The 21091-nt window shown below is 35.4% G+C and overlaps 1 protein-coding gene across 2 annotated transcripts; it reads left to right on the top strand.

Annotated features, from left to right (window-relative positions):
* Nucleotides 1-299: 299 nt before the first annotated feature.
* Nucleotides 300-5072, top strand: LOC148843224 (uncharacterized protein At2g39795, mitochondrial-like). 2 transcript variants are annotated; one of them, XR_016103228.1, is made up of 5 exons: nt 300-919; nt 1008-1336; nt 1452-1632; nt 4500-4563; nt 4680-5072. XR_016103228.1 is itself a non-coding variant. In XM_088957561.1 (4 exons), exons 1-3 carry the CDS (start codon nt 668-670, stop codon nt 1609-1611), a joined length of 741 nt encoding a protein of 246 aa, XP_088813687.1. In that variant the 5' UTR covers nt 476-667; the 3' UTR covers nt 1612-1632; nt 4500-4702. The 2 variants fall into 2 exon arrangements, 1 of the variants encoding a protein (XP_088813687.1); XM_088957561.1 differs by having other exon boundaries at nt 476-919; nt 4500-4702.
* Nucleotides 5073-21091: the final 16019 nt, after the last annotated feature.

Here is a 21091-nt window from a genome sequence, read left to right on the forward strand (position 1 = left end):
CTATGTGAATACGCCTTTTCCACATGGAAATATGATTTCTTTTTTTATTTTTTTTTTCAAAATTTGGTTTTTGGGGACTTTAATACCTATATTTTTCATTAGAAAATAGTGGGGTCTCGAAACACTTATAAATAGGTGTATCAGAACCCAAAAGATATGATAAGATATGTCCGATATGAGGCGTATTGTATCGATTTTTTGAATCTTAGGTGGAACCATAAAAGAGTATATTAGGAATTTAAAAAAATAGCCATGTTGTAATGTCACATGTGAATAGAGTGTGATGAAAACTTAACCACAAGAAAGGCTTTAAACAATTATAAAAAAACTTAGGGGTACTGTAAACAGAAAAGATGAGTGGTCGATTAGCTTACACCATAGGGTTTAAGAAATTTGCAAAAAAAAAAAAAAAAAAAAAAAAAAAAGAAAAAGAATTATCGAATATGAAACTGAAAAATTCAATCGACCACTGAGTAGTCTGAGTTTTTAGTCGAGCTTGATCTCGAGATTGAACCTCCCAAAACTCTCGGCTCGGCTCGATTATACATTGTCTGCCAAGATTTTCTAATTTCTATTGCCTTGGAACCTAAACCCTCCTTAACCCTTACCTCCATAGTTCAAAACTGCACACAGCCAGAAGCACAGGAACACGCACCGTCTCTCCATCATGGCCCGTCTAATTCAGATGGCGCGAAGAGCATATCCGTCTTCTTCTTTGCCTTCGTCACCCAAAACCCTAATTTCTAGACTACAGCAATCTCCTCTTCAAATCGAGAAACCCTTCCGCAACTCTCTCAACCTAGTCTTCCAGACGCGAAATTACATCTCTGAGATGCGTAAATCTGCCTTTGAAGGGAACATACTGAGAATCCTTCGCACCGAGATTCAATACGAGTCGGAATACGCCCCTTCCAAAGAGGTATAATCTCTCTCGCTAAATTGGGTTCATTGATTAATTAGTTCATTTTCTTCTCTCCACACCTCTGAATTTCTTTCTTGGAGTAAAGCCTGTTACAGAATTCAATTCGTTTAGGGTGGAGGATAGGCCAGGAGAGCAATGGATTAGATTGAGAAGGAAATGTGGAGACGAAGAAGAGATTAAAATTGAGGTTACGATGTTCGATGGATCCATTCCTGTTCCTAAATCCGGTGATGATGCCCAAGGGGAAGACATGAAGCTTCACATCAGCTTGATTGTCGATGTTTCCAAGGTGGAGGGTTGCGATGTTTTGGAATTCATATGCTCTGCATGGCCGGACTGCTTGGAGATTCAGAAAGTTTTTTTGCTTAAGCGTGACGGAATGCCTGCGGCGCCTTATACAGGACCTGATTTTAAGTATGAAATTGTTTGATTCTTTTTTTTTTCTTAATTTCCTGGTCATGATTTTAGCGTGTTTGGTATTGGTTCGACATTCTAATTAGTTTACATATTTGAATTTTCTTTTATTCAGGGATTTGAGCGATGATCTTCAGGATTCACTCCAGGAATTCTTGGAGGCGAGGGGGGTAACTGATGAACTTGCTGTTTTCTTACATGAGTATATGATGAACAAAGATAAGACTGAGTTTATCCGGTGGATGGGAACTGTCAAATCTTTTATTGAGAAATAGATGAATTTTCTTCTTAATAAGGTCTTCAATCTTTCTTCTTTTTACCACTTCCATAGATTGGCTCTCAGATATCATCATTGAAAGTTTGCTAGTTGTCTTTTATTATTATGCGTATTTTTGTCTCATTTCCCAAAATAACTGTCTTTACTCTGTAGTGTTAGAAAGTAGCAAATTTTAGGTGATATTGAAAATTGAAATTAATAGTGAATGAGAGAACCTTAAACTCATTCATGCGCATTTTGTAGGTGCTTTCAACTCTAGAATGATTGTGTTTCCATCATCATTGGTCTTGAGATATCCACTTCTATAACCATTAGCATTAAAAACTTACTGGTGAAAGTGATAGTCTCTTGGAGCAAAGAGTTTTGTTCTTAGATATTTACTCCATTTTCCATCATGATGTAATCACTGCACATCTCATTGGTACTTCATGGTGTTATCAAATATTTTCTCCTTTAGTCTGGAAGGTGCAGTTTGTTAAAAGGGGTACTGCAGTTATACTTACATAGTCCCATTTTTTTGTGCTTCTTGACATTCTTCATAAGTCACAATTTCAGATAATAGACTTAACTCAATGATGCAAGCTTTAACTGATTATTTTTTCCCTTTCCCGAATGGTGTTGTTGATATTCTTTCCCCTTACCATACAGTGCCTAATAAACATATTCCTAATAGTTGTCCAGCTGAGGCCTGCTAGTGTAAGCTGAACAGAGAAGTTTAATTGTACTGTAATAGTGTAATTCTGTAATATTCAATGGAGCCATAGAATGATCAAGATGAGTAGAAGAGAGAAGTTTTGTGTAGTAAGAATCATGTTTCTCCATTGATCAAGATGAGGAGTTACAGTGAATTAGGTATTGTGCATATTTAAGGTGTTAAGCACTGATCAAGATGAGAAGTTAGTATCATGATCAAGACGAGTAGAAGAGAAAAATTTTATGTAGTAAAAGCTATCTTTCCACATTGATTAAAATGAGGAGTTGCTACATGGACTTGGTAGTATGCATCTCTAAGGTGTTAAGCATCGGTCCATATATAGAAGATACTAATTTGACAAAACCTTGGAGGCCATTACCAAAGATCGTAAGCCTTGATGCAATCAGCATCACTACAACTAATGAAAAAAAAAAAAAAAGATGGATAAGATTTTGCCCGAGTTCCATTGCCATGTCAATCTGCTTTTGTCTGGTATCCTATGGTTAACTGTTTTTATGTGGATGTAAAGTATACTCTAGAAGTGTCCATGCAGTATCCTGTGTTGGATTGGGTATGTATTATGTCCAACTATGGAACACTAGGCATGTAAATGTATCTAAACATCATAGTCTTAGGCCACATGGTGTATTGAAACTTAGTGGAGATTGGAGCAACAATAGTTCAAAGCACATGTGGGAAGTGGTAGGTATTTGTCATATGTTATTTTCACCACCGGAACTTGTCATAGCACCTAGGCTACATGGTGTATTGAAACTTAGTGGAGATTGGAGGAACAATAGTTTAAAGCACATGTGGGAAGTGGCAGGTATATGTTGTCATACTGCAATGTTATTTTCACCACTGGAACTTGTCATAGGTCCTTATGGTTATCCCAATTATGTGCCTCTTCATTTTCGGACGCTTATCTTTGAAGACAGTCCAGATCAGCTAGTAACATTGTGTTAGTTAAATAGCACCTAATACAACCAGATACTTATTATCTGTAACACATGACTTATTTGGTACTTGTGTAAAGTAAAAGTCCATTCGTTAATCCTTCTCCATTATCGTTCTGTATATATTGAGACATCCATAATTTTTGGTAGAAGGATCAATTCGATAAGCAGAACACGAAGAAATACAGATCAAAGAATCGACATCCAGCAGAACAAATGACATGAAAAGAATCAATCTAAGCAAGCATAAAAATAAAACAAACCATCTGCTATCACCCATAACATTCTGACCTTAAGATCCTTGACGACCAAAACATCTCATTCTCCACGCATTTCGGTTACTGTGAAACCATAGCATGGAAATTATGCTAACCAGAACCCATATAAGATTTGGAAAAAACATGTTAATTAGACAACAATTAAAAAAAATCAAAGACGTGGCTAATTCATTTGAAGCCATCATTAGAGCAGAACTTTCCTATTGCAGGAGAGGGCAAATAGAGTTTGTGCATACTGTAGATCATGCTTGAAGAAAGAAATCATAAAATAATATGAAGAAGCACTTTCTATCAAGAAATAGAATTGAAGAATAGAAGCTCAGTAGGTGCAAAAGATGCAGAAACATTGTATTTCCTGCCCTTTTGTGCTTAAGTTGCTATTCGTGCATACAATTTAATTGATGAAAAGATTGCACATTCCAAAGTTTTTAGATTTTTGCAAACCAAAAATCTACTAACTATAACTATATCAAAGGTTGAAACCTTTGTTTGGCCTCGAAGAGCAATTTGCCATGTCAAACACCTGGTTTGCATTCACCACACTCTTATCCTTCCGTACTGCTTTATCAATTGCATTTGATCCCACTTCATTACCAGAGGTTTCACCTGTCACCAGATTATTTTTTTGGGAATTTTTTTTATCTTGAGCCCACTTCACAGGAACACCTTTTTGAATTATTATCGTGTTCCTAATCATTAAACAAAGCTAAGAAACCAAGGTTATAAACAAAAGAATACATTTTGAAGTTGTCCTGTAAACCTTAAGCTTCAAAACTGTGTGATAGTATGAGTTCAAGCAAAATTTAAACTCATAGAAAATGGAAATAGTTGTAATATATCAACCATATAATCTATTACAAAAGAAAAAAAACTAATATTTAAGTTCATAATTGATAGGAGCCTATGTTTTATAAAAAGATTTCCAAGTGCTTACATTCCATGAATAATTTGGTTGCAGGTGGTCTCTTTTTCTTGGAGGCCTGAAGAATCCAGGGTTGATGATAAGGGTTGTCAATTACGATGTATGTTGTGATGGATAACAATGATCAATTTGTTCTTTTTGTGTTAATTTCCTCATCAGGTCTAGAACCAGAATTAGAACTTGAAATTGTATTTCATGTTTCTGATGATGTTTCAGATATCAGATTGATTGTTGCATCATATCACTCTTCAATCAGCAGTTTTGCTTGGACATAGACACAGGAGTTGGAATCTGATGTTTGTCCAAGAGTCTGACTCCGCAATATGAGATAACATGGACCTGCAGACACCTCTATGGAAAAAGTAGCCATTAAAATAGTTTCTAATTTTGGAATTCTAACATTATATACCTGCAAAAAGAGGTGTAAAATGTCTCCTTTCTTTCCAAGTAATGTTTTATGTGAAAATGACATTCATTTTGTTCATTAGCTGTTGATTATGTCAGATAAGCCAGGGGATAAGAAAGGAAATGTTACGTAGAAGTGTTCTTAAGAATTCATGGAATATTGGACCAACAGTGTCAATCAGCATTTTCAAGTGCTTGCCTACCTTTCTCATAGAGTGCTGATAGAGTGATAGTGCCTTTATTTATTCGAGTAAATTTGTTTCTTCTAAGCCAAAATCTACTAGGTCATGTATTATAACCATTTCCTGAAATTTATTCATATGGATTTCTCTAGTGTTTCCACTACTTTTTAGGGCTGCAATTGAGTCAAGCCCTTATCGAATAGCTCGAGCTCAAATTCGATTAAGCTTGATTCGAGTTCGATTCTAATCGATTTCAAGTTGAGTTCCAACCTTAGGCTCCGTTTGTTTGCGATACAAATGCTGAACCGGGGTATTTATGTAGCCCGGTTTGCATTTGTGAGCATTTGTTTGAAGCGTAAAAAAGTAATGATTATTAGAGAAAAAATATATTTTTCGATACTTTTGTATAAGGGTGGCAATTTTCCTCATTTCCCCGATCCCCGTGGGGATCCGTCTTGAATGGGGCGGGGATGAGGATGATTCCCCCCATGGGGATGGGGAAATTTTCATCCCCGTTAGTAGGGGACGGGGAAAGCACTTCTCGCCCCGTGGGGACCTTGATCCCCGCTCGTGGGATCCCCACTAATATATATGAATGTATACATTATATATGTACACATACATCTATATATTAATGTTTTAAAAATATGGTTAAATATGTTTGAATCTTTTTTAGTAGATTGCAAGTTTTAATTGTTTTATTTTTATTTTTTAAATAAAAAAAACAAAAACAAAATTATTAATATTATAAAAAATTACAGGGAATGGGGATTCTCGCGGGGCTAGGGATGGGGATAACCTTGTCCTTGTTAGCAGGGATGAGGATGGGGACGGGGATGGGGAGAGGCTCCTCGTCCCCACCCTGCATTATGGTACCTATTTTTTGGATACACTTTTGTGTTTTTTTGATAATTAACTTTTTGAACAAAGTAGATGCATTAGAGCATAAGATAGTTGGAGCATTTAATGATGGATCCACATTTTTGCACCGTTTTCAAACAAACAAAATAAATGCAAAAATGGTTTAAAATGTGAACTTTGTTTGCATTCATGAACCAAAAAGCAGGTAAATATGTAGTGTATATATTTGCATTTGTATTACAACCAAACATGGCCTTATAAGCTTGATTACTTATTGGAACTTAAAAAGTTTGGCTTGAAAGCTTGCAAGGATTAACACATGCATATATATACATACATACATACATATATACATATGTACGTATATATTATCTTAACTTTTTTAGAAAAATAAGACATAATATTGTTCATCGTGTTCCTCTGCCTGTTTCTCAAGAGAAAGACGATGGAATGATATTGGAAAGAGACGTCTTCCTCAATCTTTCTCCACAAATCAGTGCCGAGTGTATGCACCAGAATTATGGATCCATTGACGCCTGGTCTTCTTGAAGTATCAAGAGTATGAACAATTTTTACTACTTTGTATTCGTCAAGGGCGGATATGTAGCCGAAGGCCAAAACATTAGTAGGGAGGATGGAGGAAGCTCAAAAGGGGCTTCCGGCAACTTAATGTAATCTCCGGTAGATGGGTTCCATACAAACAAGTCTTCTAGGGTGTCATCGTATGTCTCGTTGGCCAAGCATACCAACCCATTACAGGAACCCGCTACCCATGGCCATCTGAAAGAATCCTGAAACGGCAAATCGAATTTTCTCGACGACCCATCATGCATTGCTGTCTCAGAACCATCATCTACGTGATAGACAGTTCCGGAAGAGACAACAATGAAATTAGAGGATCCGCCATCGTCGTTGGGGGTGGTGATGCTTTCAAGTACTCGGTTCAGATATTGTTTGACGAATCGAGGGTCGCTGATTAAGGCGAACGATGATTTGCAGACGCACTTAGATTGCAGTAGTGACTTCACGGGAGTGGTAAGCTTCGGGATATTGAAGACGATGAACAGTATTACTGTTCTTTTTTTATATATTTTTTTAAAAAGTTAGCCTATTTTAATTATTTTATAAAAATATTATTTTTTATTGATATTAGATACAAAAAGTTGCCCTTATTTGCTAGAAATACTAAAAAATATCAAATAATAAAACACAAAACACATAAATATATTTATTTTAAGCTTTGGAGCCAAACTTAAATTCATTGAATATTTAATGGAATCAAACTCGAGCTTAAAAATATAGTTAGAGTCGAACTCAAGCTTGAACGTGAACCCAATAGTACTTTAGTCGGGCCGAACCAAGAGACCAAGACATGCCAACGTTTGGCTTGGCTCGGCTCAATTGCACCCTGCCTCTTTTTCTTATTTTATCTCCCATTCCTCATATTTAAGAATTACATTAAAACTACTAATGAATAAGGATGCGTTTGGAACCATTACTGTTTTTACCTGAAATGTTTTGGTTCCATCAATACAAATTGGGTGAGGGGATATGTGTTGTCACTTGCCACATCACATGGAGGAAAGTCAAACAGAGGTTGTCCTCCATCCGAAAGATTCACTTAACAATCAACCTTGGAAAGTTTCTGTTGGATCCCTTGAGAAGCCAATTCAGTTGCTTTCAACTCAATTGTACTCCCACATTTAAGAATGAGTGCAAATAGAACTGCAAACAAGTTACAAACCAAGCCTTAGCAACACCAAAAGTTCGATTCGGCTTTGCATGGTCACTCAATTTTTTTATTGTCCGACCTCTCCTTACTTGCATTACCACTAATTATCTGTACCAACATAGTTTTATTTTAGTTTCTTGACTGGTTTTGTTTTATTCTAAATTTGGTCATTGGCAAAAAATTATTGAATTGGTAAATGATCATTGATTTGAGTGGTTGAATTGTTGACCCATTCAATCCGTTTAATGGTTTTGACCATTTTTTATTTTAATTAATTTTTTATTTTAAATTTTTTTGTCTGAATGAACCATCCATTCAAACCAAATGATTGAACCATCAACCCAAAAACCAGTGACTAAAACAACTCCAGTTCTGAATAATTTTTAAAACATCGGTTCAAGTGATTCATTTGCATACCTTGAAATATACCTGACTCTGCAGTAATACGATGGAATTGGCTCCAACCAAGGCAAGCATTTTCCGATTTTTTTTTTAAAATCTAAATTTTCGAAGTTGATTTTGGAATGCTAAATCAATGCTTAAGAATGGAGGTGCTTTTTGTCAGAAGTATCCCACCCTTGGCATAGTCTGGTTAGGTGTTCTTGGGGAATAAGAAGTTCTAGCCCAAAAGCAAAAGCAGGCTCTAATAATGAAGGCCTAGAATGGGTTTATGGTGAGCCCAGTGGCTGAAAACTAAATATTGACCAGTATCAGACAAGAGCTCCTTAGCCCAAATTTTGATGAAATCCAAAATTTTACAGAAAACTTAAAAATAAATTTGGCACACCAAGAATGCTTTTTTTTTTTTTTTTAATTTTTTTTCTCAGTAGGAAGCAGAGCACCTGGAAATGGAATTAACTTTGCTCCACCACTAATGTATTCGGTTTGGTATGAAAAACCGTACTATGATATGATATTGCAATATTTCTGCAATTACTGAAGAGGTCTCGTCTCATTAGCAAAATCATGTAAATGGTATATATAAGGTTTGCCTCGGATATTTTTAGTGGAAATGTTTCCATAGCACTTAGAGTGAATTAGGTGGTGTTTGGAACATTTGAGCTCAGACTTCAAACCTTGTTTTTTTTTTCGTTCTAAATCTCTGAATGCAGTGAGGTTATTTGGTAATTCGAATGTTGCGACATTTTAGAAATGTCTATTTTACAATTTTACCTCTTAGAATGAGTTTGGTACTTCTTGATGTTGCAACCATTGAACATTATAAATTTTAATAGAAAACGAGAATAATTAAAAACAAAAATAATTAAAATAATACAACTATCAGTTTCTTTATGATATTATATATAATATAAAAATGAAAATACTACATTTTAAATCGCAGAATTATAGTGAATAGAAGAACAACATAAGTTAGATTATAATTTCACAAAGAAAATATAAACAGAAGTCATTTGATAAAAAAAAAAAAAAAGCAAGAAAGGAGCTATGTTTTGCTATAAAGCCACACAATGGATTGGAGAATTTTTTGGCATTCGAAGGCGGAGATCAAAGGTTGCACTGAACTCCAACTGCAGAAAATGCAACTTTTTTCTGTGGTTAGAGGTGCATTCTCTCAAATACCACCTTGCTGTTTTAGTTTTGGTTGCCTGGAAATCAAAATTGGTAGTGTTTGCACCAATGCAATTTCTACTTTTTGTTGCCTCAACCAATGCAATACTACAAACATTAGGCTCAGTTTGGAAAGAGTGTAAATATAAATATGTACAGTGCATAGCCTTGTATTTTGTATTTCTAAACCTGTATTTGCACTGTATATATTTGTATTTTTACTGCTTTCAAACTGAGCCTTAGGCAGCGTTTGGAAAAGATGCAAATAGGGTGTAAATCTCGGTTCAGGGCAAATTTGTACTCTGGTTCACTTTTGCTTGTGTTTGGTAATATTAAATTTATGCATTGACAAATGACAGACTAATGCATATTTGCATTGATAATAAGATGCAAAAGTACATCAATAAAAAAGAAGTAAATTTGCATTCAAGTGGGCTTTTGATAAAAAAAAGGCATATACTTTATTAAAATTCATGTTTGCTTCCATTACAGCTAAAAGTCTGTTGGCAAGAAGGTAAATTTGTGAACGTAAAACTAACCCAGCTTTGCAATTTATATGAACCGTTTTACACTCTTCATGTTTGCATTCACACTTATTTGCATCGTTTCCAAGCGCAGCCTTACTTACATGTTAGAGTGCAAAAAGAAATTGGCTGTATGGCAAAGCCAAAGCCATATGGCCAATCACGACCAGTGAATTTGGCAAGTTGCTTGCTTGTTATCTACGATAGCATGAAATCATGGTTTTTAAAACCGACCTGGTGATCGAACCGTTCAGGGGTCCGGTTACTGGGTGAAACAGTCCGGTCGTTTGAATAGAATACTCGGCCCGTTCTAACAAGAAAATAAAAAAATATAAAAAAATTCAAAAAAAAAAAAAGAAAACAATCAAAACCATTCAAACGGTTAACCGCCCGGTTTAGTAGTTCATTGACCAAAATCAACGGTTTTGGGGAAAATGGAACCAATCACTTGATTGGTTCCCGGTTTTTCCTATCTGACCATCCAGTCCGGTCCGGTTTTGAAAACCATGCATGAAATAATACAGCTATGCCCCACCCTTATTAAAGATGTATATATATATATATTGCCTATACCCTGGTGGACAGATTATTGCAAAGTTTTCTATAAGAACTTGTTTGGTACAAGGTTTTACAAGTCTGAGGCATAATTGAGGTGTAACGGCTCAAAAAGGTGAGGTGTAAGCCTCAAAATAAAAATAATAATAAAAAAAAAGAAATAGAACAGCAATTCAAGTTTGTAAGTAATAAAGAATATATGATAAACTAAGGGTCCATTTAGTTCTCTTGAATAGGGGTGTGGAGTTGAAATTGGAATGGTCCAACTGTTTGGTTGGGTGGAATTGGAATCCTATTTAATTTCTATTCCTGGTGAAAAGACATTTATTCATTTGAGGGAATGGCCATTCTCTCCCTCTCCCTTGAGAATGAAAATCCATTTGATCTAATTCTGATTCCTATCTGGACCAAATAGGTGGAAGGAATAGACCATTCCAATTCCAATTCCAATGAATTTTGATTCTGATTCTAATTTCAATTCCTGCTCTGGACCAAATGGGCCCTAAGATAGACTAGTAGAACTTAGAAGCATTCATAAAATAGAAGTCTATAATTAACACACTTTAGCATTTTAGCATTCAACAAAATAGTAACTAATCAACTAACGACCATAAACATTTTATATTTCAAGTTTCAAAATCCAAGTTTTTCAAATTGTTCAAATGATCAATCATATGTTTTAGACCATCAAATACCCTGGCCTTAAATAGCCAAAGTTATGGGGCTTAATCCTTAAAGCAAAATCTGAGAGCCTTGTTTTTTTATTTTTATATTTTTTGTAAAAATGGTCATGCTTCAGGGTCTAAAGCTTTTAATATATGGTTTGGAAAAGTTAACACCAGGGCTTGTTAAAGTCTTGAAGGACATGACAATTCATTGAAATATTGTTGAAATGGTTTACTTTCAATCAGTCTTGTCAGAAGGGATATCGCTCCAAATGCCCTCTGACTTCTCAAAACACTATGAGGGTGTTTCCTTTAACCCCTTCAGCACAAAATTATTGTCATTACATCACTGTGTTTGTGTGATGCAAAAGAGGCAGAAATAACTTCATATACAATCCACCAAATGTAATTTGGTGATTGGAATTATTGTTATGTTGGATTACTGTCAAATGTTCAGATGTTCTGTTCTACATCTTGATTGATTGAAACTTGAAAGTAGTAGATCTTAAACATAAATTGTACTCCATCCAACATCTATCCCAATTGGATAAAAAAAAAGAATGTTACCTGTTAATTTGTTGGTCGATTTCTTGGAGGAAATCTAGAGGAGATAAGAACTTTTCATCATGCAGGACAATGGGTTCTACCTTTTCCCCCTCTCAGTCCTCACCCTAAAATGGTGGGCCATCTAATGAACGTACCGTACCCCATCTCATTAAGCAGCTCATGAACTCCCCACCGTGTGTTACACTCATTGGATCCAAAAGAGACAAAGTACATAATTTCCAATGAGCATAACACACGTTAGGGTGCTCAGGCTTCATCTCTCAATGAGGTTGGGTTGCTTAGAACCTTAGATTTACATAAATAGAAAGTATAACATTGATCAGTTATGAGCTTATTTGGTAACGTACCTTTTTCAGTTTTCAGTACCATAGCAAGACATTGGCATGTGATTGGGGTACAAGTTTAGTCAGGTTGGTTATGTTGAGGTTAATCCTAACCCAACTTGAGTTGTTGAACTCTTGTATAATCCTAACTTAATGTTGGTGGGTCCAATTTCATCATTTTATTTTGTTTTAAAATATTTTTCACTTGTTAGACTCTGGACTAGCCGATTAGGGTTAAGGGAGACTATGCGACATCCCGTGTTCAAAAGGGTAGATTTTAGATGGCTACTTTTCCCTTCTTTTACCTATTTTTTCCTTCAAACCAAACACAGCTGTTAAGGGTTGATTTTAGATGGCTAAGAGGAGAAAATGGAAGAGAACAAGATTTCTATATGCCCATTAAGATGTTGTATAATTGTTTCTAACTCAATAGTTTCCAAATTTCTGGAGGAACTTCTGAGTTTAACCTCCAAATCCGGGAATGCACAATCTCTTTGGGTCAAGCATTTTGGACATACTGCATCCATGACTTTATGAGGTTTTCAGCTCCAATGTCAAATCTAAATTCCTTGGTGTGGAGTCTCAAAATCAGAAATTCATGGGTCTGTAAGTGCTCTACTGAATAATTTGTTGGGAATGCATGATTGGGTCTGGTCCATGATCATGTGATCTTCAAATGATGGTTCCTAACAAGACATCTTGGAAACCTTGATGTCTAGCATCTTTGTAGCACATGACAGTTGAGACGTTTAATCCTGTCCTTCTTAGTTTTATATTATGCAGATGATTATACATTTTTCTTACTTTCTTCTACCATTTGATGGTTAAATAACACAATTTTCACTCATATGATCCATCAGTACAGCCTTTCTACTGTTCTGATTGCATAATCACTTTACTGCCATAGATTTTCATTTTGAGTACTACTCAAGGAATTTTACTGTTTTACAAAATTTTCATGACTGATTTGTTTGAAATTTTTAATAGACTTCTCACCATAACGAAGCAGATTCAAACATGGGTGTGGTCTGGATTTGTTAGCTTTGAAGTTTCTCTATTTGATTTATGGTTTGGAGTTTGGATTGATGAAATTCTTTCTGCCTAAAGCAAAAACTAGAAGAAACCCTCTGGAGAATATGTCTTATTGAGCAGAACTGAATCCTTTCTCAATAACAAGGTTTTAAAAATCGGACCAGATAGGAAATTGTTCTAGGGACTGGTTCCCATGTCAAATGTCCGTTCTGACTTAAGAAATGGCCAAAAACCATTATCCGAATTAATGGGTCGGTGGTTTAACCACCTAGGTCAGTGAGCCGCTGACGAATAAATCAATGGTTTTTGGTCAAAAAACTGTTTTAAAGTAAAACAGAACCAATTACCTGATAGATTCCCGGATCAACCGGTTCAATTTTCAAAATCATGCTCAATGATCAAATGTAAGATGTCTCTGCAAGCAGCACTAGCTAGAGAAAAACCATGGCCCACCCGTGTTCTTTCATTGATTTGGATTCTGAACCTAAAGGGGCGGCCTGTTGGTTAATTTAGCTGTAGAACACCAAGAGGTGTCTCTCTGACCCTGGCGTGGTCTGGATGGTTTAGGTTGACCACGCCATCCCTCTAGCGAGGTCTGAAGTCTGAACAGGAGGAGTTTGAGACAGATATTTGAATTATGGAGAACTTGTTAAGAAAATATTCTTCTTCTTCTTCTATCAAAACGAAAACAACCATACTAACAACCTCAGTGCGGTGCTTATTTATTAAACACTGAAACAGTGAAATAAGCAATGACAGAAAGGAAGGAAAGGAAACTAGATCAGGTGATTTCATCAAAATCTATTAAGATATTTAGTGTTAAGGTACTTCATAAAGATCATAAAAGTTCATGCTTTTGGGTGATGTTTGGTATGGTTTATGTTTATTCAGTAAACGTTTATTGATAGTGCCACATAAGTGGCATCTAACATTTTCTCTCTCCTGTTCTTCTGCATACATAAAAAATATTGTAAAAAATAAACTTTGGTTTATGTGCATGCCAGCCGTTTGTAGAAATTATTTTTTGAAACTTGGCCAGACATTTATTCACTGTTACACGAAGTGGCGCCTGGTGGTGCTCAGTTGTTATAAACGGTTAAAATTATTGCATATCTCGATTTTACCAACAAATAAAGTACAAACGTTTATTCAATAAACATAAACAGTACCAAATACATACTTAATGGTTGGAATGGCTGAAACTAAATGACTTAATGCATTGTCCTTTCCTGGCATCGAGCAGGTTCTGAGCGCTTTAAGTACAATTTTTTCCTACCATTTTATATATTTAAGTAGTTCGAATAATTCAATTTATTTATTTTTTTCGAGAAACTAGTTTAATTTATTTTTTATCAATAATAGTAGTCTAGTACTATATAATTTTTTTCCATTTTCTTTTATGTGTTTTCCCCTCATGCCCATTGAATTTTTCTGGTATTAATTAAAAGAAAGAGTGCACCCACATGTATTTCTTACGTGGATGCCACGCCATTCAATTAACACAAGTCTAAAATAATATAATGTTAAAATAGTCATTATTTTAACATGTGAGAAGAAGGAAAAAAGATATTGTAATTTACAAAATTTATTACAGGTCCAAGTTTTCTATGGAAGTTTATACTTTATACTGTGATGTCCTTTGGAGAGATTGAAAGTAATGGTTCAGTTCCATCAGGACTTAGTCCCACTGAGAAAGCTCAGCCACAGTTATCCTAGTTCCTTAGCACAAAGTGGTCCAATCAGAATTTTTTTTGGGGTTTAGATTGATCTATTTATTTAGGAGAGAAAAGCAAGATTTTAAATTCATAATAATAAAAAAAAAACAAAAGGAGAAAATGTTTTTTTTTTTTAAATCTTATATTTTGTTAAAAAAAACACCAGTTTTTTTTTTTATTATTATCTTTAGCAAGTAGGTATGCAACTTGGGCTGGCCCCTGAGTTTAACATTTATTAATTAAGGGCCCAATGTGGAAATTCTTCCAATCAAATTTGGTGTGCTGGATTTGCACCCTTAATAATAAGTAGTCGTAATTTTGATTTAGATGAAATAACTGATGATACTTTCTCCCTTAAAGGATAAAGCTATGAAAGCAATTTTATTTTTCTTTTCATAAAATTTCTGTACCATTGATTTTTTTTTTTCTTCAGCCCTAATAATACCTAAACTCAAAGTAGATTGTTGGTTTGTGGTTGATTAATTGTTATAAAAGAAGCCTATTACCATAAGTTTGCAATCCAGTTCCCCCTACTCTAGCTGCTCCCGTCTCAGGTCATTTGAAAATATGGGAAGATAAATACAAGATTGTTGAAAAATAATGGTGTAAATGCAAAAATTCTTATAAATAACTAAATAAATCTTCTGAGTAAATTTGTTTCTGGTGGATAAGGCATGTAGTTGAGTTTGGGGAGAAGGATTTTGTTTTCAAAGAAGCAAGAAAATAAATAAAAATAAATAATATAGATAAGTTAAATAAAATAAAAAAAAGGACTGATGCTTGAGATCGAGAGTATAGTGATTGTTGATGACTTGAAGTCTGTACTTTATCCAACTCCTCCATGTTCTTTTTCTCCAAGGTATTAAAATACTTGTCGTTTTGATTTTCTAATTTCATATAATAGAGAAGGGTCTTAATCCCAACTCATATTGAATTCATTTATCAATTTTTTATACAATATATACCCCAGTAATTAATTATGTTGTCTGGTACTGTTTATAGGTGGATTTCTGTGTCAATTATTGTGTCATGTCCTATTTGGGCTTACTGATCCACAGCTTCACCTTTATGCAAGACAGCCAAGTTTGCCACATGGCTCTCATCCATAGGTTCAATATTCTCAATGATTAATAATCCAAGGGTTGACCCATCTGAAAATCTTGATGATCAAATTATGGGCCATATAGAGCCTATGGGCTTGACCCAAGTCACTTATCTTTCTTCACATGCACATGAGATATCCAATCCGTTGTGACTTCAACAAGATCCTCTACGCTACCCTACAGATTCTCCACGAAGACAACCATCATGTGTCCTCCTTTAATTAATGTTTTAAATGGGCAAATTACAGATAGCCACCCTTTACTTAGGGGTGGCAATACTTAAGGCCCTAAACTTTTCTTTTGTGACAAAGTCCTTCAAATTTTTATATTTCAGTACTTTGCTCCTTTTATATAGAGGTGTAAATCGGGTCGGCCTCCACCCGAATTTGGGCCGGCTTGGCCCGGCATGATGGCATGCGGGCTGTGCCAGGCTTGGCATGATGGTCTGGGCCATGTTGGGCCTGGGGTTCTAGGTTCATGGGTTGATACGGCACGGCATGACTGTGTGATCTAGACTAATGGGTTGTTTTTAAGAAAATATTGAAGTTGGCATTTCTTCAGACTATTTTGTGAAGCACCGTTTTTTTCTGATATGGCACCTATATGGCGATGCCAAACACCACTTTAGTAAATGTAAACTAAAGGGCAATTGTTAATAAATTGTTGGAGTTATAGGGATTGTCTAAGTAAATGACCCTATTGGTTAAAACATTTGTTTTACCAACATAAGCATTTATTATGTAGGTTAACGTTTTGAACTTTTATTATATTGTCATTTGTTATATTGGCTAATGATATATAGGGATGACAATGGGGTGGGTTCGGAGAGGATTTTGTAAATTCTAGACTTCATCCACTTCTTTAAACCTCCCAACCTTTACCTGCCCAAAATTCATAGTGGGTTGGATTTTGACATTTGAAACACTCCTTGCACATAAAAATGCAAAATCCTATATGTATCTAATTTCCTATTACTTCTTATTATATATAAACACTAAATATGTAAAATAACACAAACAAATAATAAAGTTTCCAATTATTTGATTAAAACATGTAAAAAACACATACTTTCAATTATCCTTGACATAAAATTCAAATTATTATTAATTCCAATACTTAATACATAATTTTATATTCTTTCCAACAATATGTGGGTCAGGGAACCTAATACCGTACCTTACCCGTATCTATATGGGTTGCAGAATCCCAAAGCCCATTTTTTCCCTATGAGCATTGGGAAGCTCATGATAGGATCAAACAAAAGGAGCCGTCACCCATTCTTTTAGAGGAAATGGACTCTCGTTTGAGCTTTGAAAATTTGATTGATTTTCTATATAATGACTCCATTTTCCACCAAGAAAGGCACTTAACCAAGGGATTTTAGGTTCCAAAGGATTAGGAGAAGTAAGGTGTTAGACACCCCTCTTCTAATCTATTGTAGCAATCCAATTCAGGAGTTATTTAGGCAAAAAAAAAAAAAAAAAAAAACAACAACAACAAAAATAATTGTTAGAATTTTTGAAAATTTTCCTAAGACCCTTGCCTTTTCTACCACTTTTTCTCAGTCTAAGAGAAATTAAGATCACAAGTTATCCAAGATCCTAGAACTTCCAATTACAAATTTGGGTTGAAAGATGGAGTGAGAGGCTTATCTCTCGTATGTAGCCTTGTGATAAGATTCTAGTAGTTAAACTGGATGAAAAGAGTGCTTGAATGAGCTAAAGATGGGTATGAAACTATCAAGGGATTGGAGATTTTGTAGGAATCTCAGAACTAAAACACAATGGATGGATTTGAAGTCTAAGGATGAAATACTTGGAGTTTTTTCACAAATGAGAGATTTATAGAGGTTGGGAATGCTTAGGCCTCTCTTCTATGTCTTCCCTTTCTAGATCCCCACTTAGAGTTTGAGTTGGGTCTCTATTTATAGAAAAAATAAGGGGAACATGTTTGAAATTTGACTAATCACAAAGCTTGGGATTTAAGGGAGTATTATCATGAAAAAGGCAAAGATTTTTTAAAGAAAAAGGTTTATAATCAAATTTTCCTATTTGGTGCAAGATTTTTCCTCAATTTAGGATGGATTCTATGGGTTTTGTATGTCCAATGACGTTTCGGGGTGTACCTATCATTGCAATCTCGTATTTGAGGCTATTAGTGGCATAAAACATAAATTTGATTCATAAATACTATTTTGTCATCTCTTGGCTTCAAGTGAGGATATCTCCGCAACTCACGACGACTGCCAATCAAAAGCGAACACGTTGGTATTTATCTTTTTCACTTTTAATGGTAAGTTAATGGGTGCTAAATGTCAAAACACTTTTCCCCTGTGTCCCGAATCAACCCCACTCCATTCGTGTTCTCTTCCCCTTCTTTTCCCTTCTCTGAGATACAAACCCCACCTTATTCTCCACTTTGTCGATCACACCAATGCTGACAATGAAAACAAGATCACCATAATTTTGTTCATACAACCCTTAGAATCTGTCTCATAAATGCAACTGGTTTGCAAATCCCTTCATTAGATAACACCGAGTATGGCACAGATGTATCGATTAGAAAGATGCAAAGAAGTAAATTCATCATTGTATAGTAGCTGTTTGAAGGGATTCAAACCAAAATTTGTGAAGTGGAGATAGGAAATTGCTCTGGTAGGTGTCATTGCAATAGGATAGTATTAAAAAAGGAGATAAAGAAGACAAATGGGGTGGGTCCATGCATGCGATCTATAATGATGAGAATATAGAATGGGAATAGGGGTAAGGTTTTGTAGCTCAGAGAAGGGGGGAAAGAACGAAAACACAGAGTGAAATTGGGGGTGAGGTTTGTAGCTTAGAGAAGGCAGGGGAAAGAACGAGAAACAATGAGGTGATTTGGGAGTGTTGGAGTAGTGGAAATCAAAAACACGCTAAAGTGTTTTTTTTAACGTTTATATGAGTTCCACCCGTGTAGAGATGGCAGTTGCTACAAATGCGAGTTCCTCTTGAGGTCCTAGGTTGAGACAAATGAAGTGGCAATTTGATCTAGCATGTTGAAATGATATTTTTATAGTTTAGTGGTCAAACGAATGAATTAGGTTGTGGGATTTGTGGTACAAGGTATTTTTGGATCTCCTAACAAGGTGGCATGGTTTGATTGACCGATGAAGCTCAGATGATAGAGATCTACAACCGGTGTTCTCTAATCAACGAGATTTGTTGAAAAAGAATCTTAGCTTGATGGAGGATCAAATAAGGGGATTTTAGGATGAAATTTGGTAGGTAAACATTTTTTTAGCATCCCGAGTTTGATGGAATTGATGGATATTTGATTAGAAGTGTGAATAGAAAGATTTGGTTCAAACCTCATAGATTTTAGCTTATGGTTTATCAATTAATAAGGAGGCTTAAACATAATCTTGCTTGTTTTGGGAGGAAATGAAAGAATTAACTATGATTCTTATGAGTGGTTTATTTTGAGGATTTTGGACATGGGATATGAATTTTTGTGTGGTTTAATCGTAAACATCAAATTGGAATCTTTGTTGATCAGATGGCTAAGTAAGAGAATTTTGCATTAAATTTTTGGCATATGGCCACGAATTAATGTGAAGAGTCAAGTGGATGGTTCCGATTTGAGGAAGAATTGGTTGATCTTAGTTGTCTAGCTCTATTTGTTCAAGACCATTGAAATGGAATCTTAGAATTTTTAAGGTTGATCGGCATAGATTTGAGGTAGGATTTGGGGGTTGATTGTATCTTAGCATCCTTAAGGCAATGAATGTGTTGGATTTGATTGTGGAGTCAAGATTTGAACATTGGGTGACACTTGGAAAAGAAGTTAGTGTGATGAATGATGGATTTTTGGGGTTTGGTCACGAAATTCGATGTACAATTAAGTTTTAGTCTCCTAAGTCTAGGAATCATGTTTGACCGGAGTAATAAAGCGTACATAGTATAAAATATTGATCTCAATGTCCTCATTAATCAAGGATTCGGTTTATTAGTCGGGTGATTGATATGTGGATTGCACTAAAAAGAAGAATTTTTTGTTCTTATAAGTCCCTAGTAGATTTAGTTATGTTTTCAAGGTTTGGAACCTAAAAAGAGGGCATAAAAAGATAGGGTGAAAAGAATGAACAAAAGTTGGGTCTTGACATACCCCAAAACACATCGTTCAAGAAAAAAACCTGCCTTATCAGGATGGGTAGGGGTAAAAATTGCCATCCTTAGTGAAATATAAAACACTGCTGTTTGGGGGTTGATCACCACTTTGTGCAAACAACTTCCATTTCTACAATTATTTGCCAGAATCAATGTAATACCACTAAAATAAGGCAAACGTTAAAGTGCATAAAAGAAATTGAATGTATAGTGAATTTGACAAGTCATCTACTTGTTATCTATGACAAACCACTTTTGTTACACAATGCTAAAACTTTTGACAAACCATTTCTGACAAGTCATCTACTTCTTATGACCCCACCTTGAATTAAATGAATTGACTTCCTTGATGGGGTCACAGGACTCAAGCAAAATATCTAAAGCCATAATTCTCGGTTTTAATTTTGCCCTAAGAAGACCCATGGTGATTTTTTTTTTGTGTTCTGCACCCTTGTAGAACTCATGGAAATGTTACAATGGTTCATTTTCGATCTGTCTTGTCAAAAAGACATTGCTCCAAATGTCCTCTGAATCCTTAAGAGGGTGTTTTCTTCAACAATTTCAGCACAAATTTCTAGGCATTGCATCGCTATGTGATGCAAAATAGGCATTAATTAACAAATATGTTTTGTTTTTGTCTATTTTTCCTATGTTCTTCAACATGCATGCCGACAGCTGACGTGGCAAATATTATATAGTCGTTTGAATTATTGTATTGTTGAACTGTCAAATAAATGGTTCTACATGTTGATAGAATGTAGTAGCACTTTGAACATAAATTATACTCCACCCAAGATCTGTCCCAAGTAGGTGTCTAGTGGATGTGAAACAAGAGAATCATCGCATAAAATGTCCCGTTTTTATCGGTCGATTTCTCTCCAAGATGTCTAAGCCACTTAAGGAATGGAGGACAATGGATTCTAACTTTTCCTTTCTCAATCACTTACACGTCAGTCAAGTTTCATCCTCCTCAAATCGTAGTCATCTGAAGAGCGCGCTCTCCTTAAGCAACCCCCTACCGTGTCAAACACTCATTGGATCCAAACTAGACAAAAGTACACAAGTGCCAACGAGCATAACACACGTTAGGGCGCTCAAAAGTTCGCTCAGTGAGATAAGGTGCTATAAGTCTGAGGTCAGGTTAGGTTCTAACCTAACTTGAGTTGTTGAAACTCCCAACCCCAACTCAATTTGGGTTGGCCAAATTTTGTTTTCACACTTCTTGGACTCTTCTGGACTAACCAATTAGG

This window comes from Nelumbo lutea, chromosome 8, assembly GCF_056320005.1.
Source record: "Nelumbo lutea isolate HS-2025 chromosome 8, American lotus-T2T, whole genome shotgun sequence".
Classification (NCBI taxonomy): domain Eukaryota; kingdom Viridiplantae; phylum Streptophyta; class Magnoliopsida; order Proteales; family Nelumbonaceae; genus Nelumbo; species Nelumbo lutea.

What these genes read in the sequence shown, in the direction of transcription:
- LOC148843224 (XM_088957561.1), top strand. Translation starts at nt 668, where the DNA reads ATGGCCCGTCTAATTCAGATGGCGCGAAGAGCATATCCGTCTTCTTCT. An exon ending in AATACGCCCCTTCCAAAGAG is followed by an intron (nt 920 to 1,007) that starts GTATAATCTCTC and finishes CTTGGAGTAAAG; the next exon opens with CCTGTTACAGAATTCAATTC. An exon ending in TATACAGGACCTGATTTTAA is followed by an intron (nt 1,337 to 1,451) that starts GTATGAAATTGT and finishes TCTTTTATTCAG; the next exon opens with GGATTTGAGCGATGATCTTC.